Source organism: Haplochromis burtoni, unplaced genomic scaffold (assembly GCF_018398535.1).
Source record: "Haplochromis burtoni strain Fernald_Lab_line unplaced genomic scaffold, NCSU_Asbu1 Contig_482, whole genome shotgun sequence".
NCBI lineage: Eukaryota > Metazoa > Chordata > Actinopteri > Cichliformes > Cichlidae > Haplochromis > Haplochromis burtoni.
The window spans coordinates 58,631-65,697 of NW_024582843.1; the positions used below are offsets into that span (position 1 = coordinate 58,631).

General features: G+C 37.9%; 2 protein-coding genes across 3 annotated transcripts in view; one reads left to right on the top strand and one right to left on the bottom strand.

The window, feature by feature from the left end:
- The window catches only part of LOC102296372 (NF-kappa-B essential modulator), a gene marked incomplete in the record, with an annotated part of 22,434 nt that extends 19,442 nt beyond the window's left edge, over positions 1-2,992 (bottom strand). The window contains 3 exon segments of the mRNA XM_042213807.1: positions 1,923-2,063; positions 2,611-2,675; positions 2,882-2,992. Of these exon segments, the coding sequence (XP_042069741.1) occupies positions 1,923-2,061 (139 nt within the window).
- A 1,474-nt stretch (positions 2,993-4,466) lies between these two features.
- The window catches only part of tmed4 (transmembrane p24 trafficking protein 4), a 7,645-nt gene continuing 5,044 nt past the window's right edge, over positions 4,467-7,067 (top strand). The window contains exons 1-2 of one of the 2 annotated variants that reach the window (XM_042213806.1): positions 4,467-4,673; positions 6,323-6,423. In XM_042213806.1, coding sequence (XP_042069740.1) covers positions 4,511-4,673; positions 6,323-6,423 — 264 coding nt within the window. In that variant the 5' untranslated portion in view covers positions 4,467-4,510. The remainder of the gene's footprint in view (positions 4,674-6,322; positions 6,424-7,067) is intronic. The other variant, XM_005946544.3, reaches the window with a different exon arrangement.

A 7,067-nucleotide genomic window follows, 5' to 3' on the forward strand; every position in this document is an offset into this window, starting at 1 on the left:
TTGGAGGACTTGGTCAGAAGCTTTGCAGCAGCGTTCTGAACAACTTGCAGATGCTCCAAAGAGGCTTTACATAAACAAGTAAACAAAGAATTACAATAATCCAAACGAGATTAAACAAATGCATGAATGACAATTTCTAATTCGGAGCGCGATACAATGGGACTCAGCTTAGCAATGTTTCTCAAGTGATAAAAACAGGAGCGGACCAGAGCTTTAAAATGAGTGTCCAAAGTCAGAGCTGAGTCAATAGTAACACCAAGGTTCCTGGTAGAAGGTTTGGCAAATGTAGCAAGTGGACCCAAGTTTTCCATAACACTAGGAACAAATGTTTTAGGAGCATAAACAAGGACTTCAGTCTTCTCCTCATTTAGTTGAAGAAAGTTTCCAGCCATCCAACCTCTAATGGAGTCTATGTACCTATGCAAAATCTGTAGCTTGGAAACATCATGGGGCTTAAAGGAGATATATAACTGAATATCATCTGCATAGCAGTGATACGAAATGTCCTTAAAAGTGCTCAGTAAGTGCTGAAGAGGAGCCCCTGATATACCCAGCCAGTGTCTCAGCCTATCTAGCAGAATATGATGGTCCACAGTATCAAAGGCAGAGGTCAGGTCCAACATCAACAAAACGGAGCATTCTCCTGCATCACATCTCATCAAAATGTCGTTGGAGACTCTAAGAAGTGTAGTTTCAGTAGAGTGAGATCTACGAAAGCCAGATTGGAATTCATCCAGAATGCTGTATTCATCTAGAACAGCTATAAGCTGCTTAGCCACAACCTTTTCTAAAATCTTAGCAATGAACGGTAATTTTGAAATTGGTCTGTAGCGTCAAGCTTAGGTTTTTTTTTAACAGTGGGTGAATAACAGCATTCTTACAATAAACAGGGACCTGACCGGAAATCAGTGAGGTATTGATAATTGTAAGCACACAGTGACCGATAGACTGAAAGACATTTTTAAACAAAGATCCATGTAAAATATCAAGAGAGCAGGAGGATGCTCTCATTGAATCAACGTCTCCATGTTTCTGCTGATCTAGCTTATGTTTTTCTGTCTGTGGTGTAGGTAAAGGGGGATCCTGCTGCTTTGTGAGGCATCTGTTGTAGTCAAAACACTTGCAAACAGGTGTGAAGAATTGTTCAACTTCATTGCATGCATCATTAGGTCTCCATAAATGCTTACTAATTTGTAAATGTGAATAAAGGAATTTGTATCTTAAGTAACATGTGCTTGCAAACTGAGACCTGGAATTGAGTATACAAGTGTGTAAATGACCTGTAGTTAGAGACAAGCGTTCCCACAGATATTTCCATCTACAGCGGCACAAGTATATCTGTAACTCATGAACTTTCTATTTTTCAGCCATTAATATCTCCGTACACATCTATAGATTTCATTACACTAGGAAATCTGAAAATAGATTGAGGTTTTTAACAAATGTACAAATCGGACGTCTTTTCCTGTTAAATGATAGTTCTGCCTCACCAACATCATCAGATACTTGCTCATAGGGAATTGTCTGCTCTTTGGGGTTTTCCCTCTATTATGCTGTAGGGTCTTCACCTTACCATACAAATGTGACTAACACCAGAGACATTGTAAGAATGAGATGTGACACTTTAAGAGCCAAGATGCTTATAGAAACAGAACTTCTAGGGGGGAAAAAGCTTGTCTGTAACCTTTGAAAGTATTTGTTATCTCTGCATACAGTTTGTATATCCCAGTGACCACTGAATCCAAGAGTTAATGTAGATAAATGCTTTAAAATAATGAACCACACAAATATGCTTCTAAAATGACTTTTAAAGGACAAGATTTTCTTCTTTCTTTCTTTCTTTCTGCATCTGCTGTTTGAGCTCATCACTCAGTGCAGCGATATTCTTTTAAGAGACCTTTTTTTAGTCTGAACACGCTTACCTCTAAGCTGCTGGTTGTCACTCAACAATCTGGTCACCACTTCATTGGCTGCAAGCTCTGGTGGGACCCTGAGGGTCCCTCCACTCTCTTCTCCGGACATCTCCCACTGCATGGGGCCATCGGGTTGTGGCTGCACCATCACTGCAGAAACACATCAACATTACATCACATATAAGCACATTTCTTGTTTAACTAAACCGTTATTAATGTTGAACATCAATATGCCGATGACCTCCATGGCATTCTTCATCACATGACACATGGCAGACCAGGCCTCAGCGCCCTTTAGGCGGCCCAGGCTGTAAACTTTCATTTTCACTTTAATACAACGTCTAAATCCAAGTCCAGCATGTGTGTGAAATGGGTATCTGACCTGATGATAGACTTCACGAGTCAAAGATAAAATGTAAGTGATTTTTGAGCTCACGTACAGGAATGGAGGAAAACATTACGTCATCCGCATTACCGAGGCAATGGACTCGACACAAATGTAGATTAATTAAAGTATAAACGCCAGTCGTGAATTTTAGCCAAAAGCACCAGATCGCCCCAGCTGTGTTATAGGTAACGTTATAAACATCTTATTTTCTCCCCAACTAATCAAACAGGGTCAAACATGACTCCCGTACTAATTCTAAGCCCATCTGGCAGGTAATGTAGCTGCATTACTATGTGAAACTTCACTTACCCAATCTTCTTTTTCACTCCGGTCGCGTAGAGTATCAGACAACACAGCTGTCAGTCACATACAAACTGTATGGGTAAAAGAGTAAGGGTATTTAACGCAATTAAACCAGCGTCGGGGAGCTGGGAGCTGGCGCTAAACAGCTAGCGACTTAGCTAATGAGCTAGCTAGGATAACAAACCAAAAAGACAACAAAGTAAACTTAGGCACTTGTTGACTGACATTAAACTAGAACTACATTAACGAGCTGTCTGTCTTCATAAAGATATTGTACCTGGTTTGTAATATTATTCCAACGGACTGAACGTGTTTGACATGGGCTGAGCTATCTGTTAAAGCTGAAGCGAGTGTTGTTCGCACAGGAAATGAGAGGAAAAATTTCACCCTGAGCTGAGTCTCTCAGGCTAACCCCTAAGTCTTGCTAGTTTGAAACGTTTCACATCCCATTATTTATTAGAATTAATAGAATATCTTCTGAAACTCAATTCAAATGGTGACCCATTTTAACTGAAACGGATTGCCCATTATATCTAAAACATTAACATAAACTGGGCTGTTAACTAAAACAAAAATGTGGTTTATTTTACAAAATGTCAGCATTTTATCTGACAGGAACCATCATGACATGGAGTAATTTAGAGTAATTTAGAGTAATTCATTACCCTTTTTATAATTGATTTATTGGCTTGCATGCTAAAATTGAATGTGTCAGGTCAGTCACGCAGTTTTCTGTGTCAGTCTCGCAATGAGGTGCTGCTCTGCACCACCTAAGTCTCAGACCAATAAAATCAATCAACTCAAGTGTTAAATGTACTGTACTGTTGTGGCACCAGCCTGCAATCACTATCACTCATTGGCTTAAAGCTTTAAAAGAGCTAACATGCTCATAGCTTAAATGACCAGTTTTACAGATTTTGCTGATTTCATGCCTAAATTACACAGATACACAGCTAAGTGACATAACAGTGGCATATATACAAATATTAATTTTCAATATTGATACCATTAGTACTAGCGGACAATACTTCGGTGACTAAAGCTGGTTAGATATTTTGGGTATAAACTGAAATTAGTTATAATCAAACTATTAATATCTTTCTAAAACATACGACGTTGTCACCTTGAGGGACTATAAAAAGGAAACAGAACTCACTTGTATCAAGTCAATAAAAAGGCCTAAGACAAAATACTAAACAGAAGAAAGAAGAAGAGAAATAACAATTTAACATAAACCACTGACACACTCCGGGGCCTGATCAACCCTGGCAGGGCCTCAATGGATGAGGGTGTCTAGTGATAATGGCTGAAACACCCGATGAATCCAATGTCCACTATTGATGATGTGTCCCAAATTTTAATATGATAACCTAGATCAGATTTCTGATCCCTAAACCTAACCAAGAGAGGAAAAATGGCAGATAAGTTTGGGTAAAAGACCGAAAGTTGAGGCACACAACGACGTGTCCCGCTGGTAAAGTTTCTGGGCTGCCTTTCCTCATAACAGCCATCCCTCAAGATTTTCTCCATTTAAAGCAATGCATTATCAGGCATTGTAACATCTAGTCCTTTTACTAAAAAACTGGTTTCAACTGCATCAGAATAATCCAACAATTCCAAGATGAGGCTTCGGTTACTACTAATATGTTTTTCTTTTTCATAATACAGTGGGTTTCTGTTAGGATTAAGGATTAGGATTTTTAGATCTATTTATTGAATTTATTAAAAAGGTCTGTGCACTAAAATATAAAACTTATTCACGGGGTGAATCGTGGACGAGCGTGGAAGAAAGTCGTGCCTGAGAGGTTAAACTCGGGGCACCCTCTTACACTAGGAAATCCCCTTCCTTTTTTCACCGAGAGAGAAACGTCAGGTAGCCGCAGCGGCTTTACAACTTCCTGTGCTGATGCGCCCAAGTGAAAGAGGCCACAAGATGCTGTCTTTCCCGGCTGCTAGAGTTATTTTATTACTAGCTTGGATTTATCCAAGTGACAGCCTTTATTTTCACATAGGGGAGACGGAGAAAAAATGTTTCATTGAAGAAATTCCGGATGAGACCATGGTTATTGGTAAGGACTATTCGCTTGTTAGCATAACCTAGCTAACTAACAGTACACGCTAACAGCTGGCTGCAGCAGAGATGCTGCGTTGGAAATGACAACGGGGACCACACGAAGACTTCTTCACGGTGTTCACACCAGTTAAAAGTGTTTAAGCAGCAAACTGTCAAGTTTTGGCCTACTAAAGAGGCAATCGGTTTGCCTCTTTATACTTAAAAAATATGTTAAAGTGAGCTTCTAATCTTAGTTAGCTAAACAGTATTTTACACCTGAAGCTAGCATAGTTGGAGTTGTACGTGGTAAAACTGGACGGATTAACATACGTATAAATAATATAAATATATATATAAACAACCCATATTAGTGTCAATTGCCGAAATAGTATTGTAAATATTTGTGCCAGCCTTGAATTCATAATTTGTCCACATCTAGAAGGTTTAGCTTTACCTTCACTCGGATGAATGCATTGGCACTGCTCCCCGCAGATCTATTTGTGGCAAGTAACCTTCACAGTACACTTGATTCGGTACATTTTAAGCATATGGATCTTTACTGTAGTTTTATGGTGTAATAGATTTAAATGACACGCTTTCACCAAGACTTTTTTATTTAAAAATTGTCGAAACTCAATTTCTTTTTCACACTGGGTAACAATATTCATATTACTAGAAATCTGAACAGAATGATGGTGATGCACCTAATATATGACAGTATTTTTTTTAACCAATTTTAGGAACAGTATCCACAAAATTGTACTTACCTTACAGGGCTTTTATATGTGTCACATCTTTGCATTTTATGTATTTATGCATTTTTAGGATGTGTGTAAGGGTTCAGCTGCACTCAGAATACTAAAACATTCTTAAATTGATCTCGGAAATGAGTTGGGTTTTTTTTAATGCTGCTTTAATTAGGTGTAAAAAAAAAAACAAAAAGAAAAAAAAGGTGACTCTATAATGCTACACTCCGTTAACTCTACTGAGTGTTTTGGCCCTTACAGTTTAATATTTTGGTCTTGCTCTCAACACTCTGCCAGCAGTGATTTTACTAACTGCAGCAGTGGTGTTTTGAGTTTAGAAACTCCAATTTAGGCCTCTGTACACAGATACATTTACTAGCTTGTGAATTTTGTGTTTAAAAACAATTTTTTGCCTGACATGAACAGAAATATGCATATTGTCAGGATGTAGAGATTGTTCCACTTGCATTTTTAAGATCTTAAGCTGACTCCGCTGTTTTCATGAATGCTTTTTAGAACGTCAGAAAACTGAATTCCAGCATTTCCAAAAGTGAAATCTGCCTTTATACCCAAACATGCATAAATGTTAAAGGCTGTTAAAACTACAGATCCACTGAGAACTGTTGTATATTTACACTTTAATGCATCAAATATTTGAAATAAAAAAAGAAAAGAAAAATAAACTGTGTTTACTTACTTACATTTTGCTTTTTATGCTTTACCATTCAATGTGTTTTTATGTCCTGACCCTGTACATCTTGTGTAAATACCCTTGTTCAGTGTTATGATAGTATTTTCAACAGTATGTTTAATATAAACACACTTTACTGGCTGTGTTAGCAGTGCAGAAGTGAATGATTACATGATCCATTGATGGTATGTTTGCTTGTTTTGTTTTGTTTTGTTTTTTATTTAAAAGGAAAGTACAGGACTCAACTGTGGGACAAACAAACCGGCTCCTTCCTTCCATCCACCCCTGGTCTTGGGATGCATGTTGAGATCAAGGATCCAGACACAAAGGTAAACACATGAGAGGTAATTTTCCAAGGAGTGAAATTATTCTCAAATGAATGCTCTATGTTCCACAAGTGTAAACTAAGATTTGCAAAATGGTACAATTTGTATTTTGGAGTAGTCAAAAATGTGTGCTCAAATCTAAATCCAAAGCAATTTGAAAAACAAAAGACAATTTTACAAAATACACATATGAAAACGTGAATAAATGCTAATCATTGACACACAGATTTTTAAGTTCAGCTATCTAAATTGATCATTTTTGCTTTCATAAATCTTACATATGTTTGTTAGTCATTAAGCTAAGATGAATGCTATTGTGCTGTGTTCTGAGACTGGTAAGGTGATTCAGATGTAGTTATCCCACATTACCTGAATTATATCTATATTTCGATTATACAGCAGAATAGTTATCTTGTACTAACTTAAGAGGATGAGCCAGAGGGATGGCTTATCGTGCTGTTCTCCAATCCGCAGAGGCATACTGATTGGCTGTTTTTGTAGCGGAAGAGCATCCACCAGGAAGCAACAGCATATTTGAACCATATATTAACCTTCATACAGTGGGGCAAAAAAGTATTTAGTCAGCCACCGATTGTGCAAGTTCCCCCACCTAAAATGATGACAGAGGTCAGTAATTTGCACCAGAG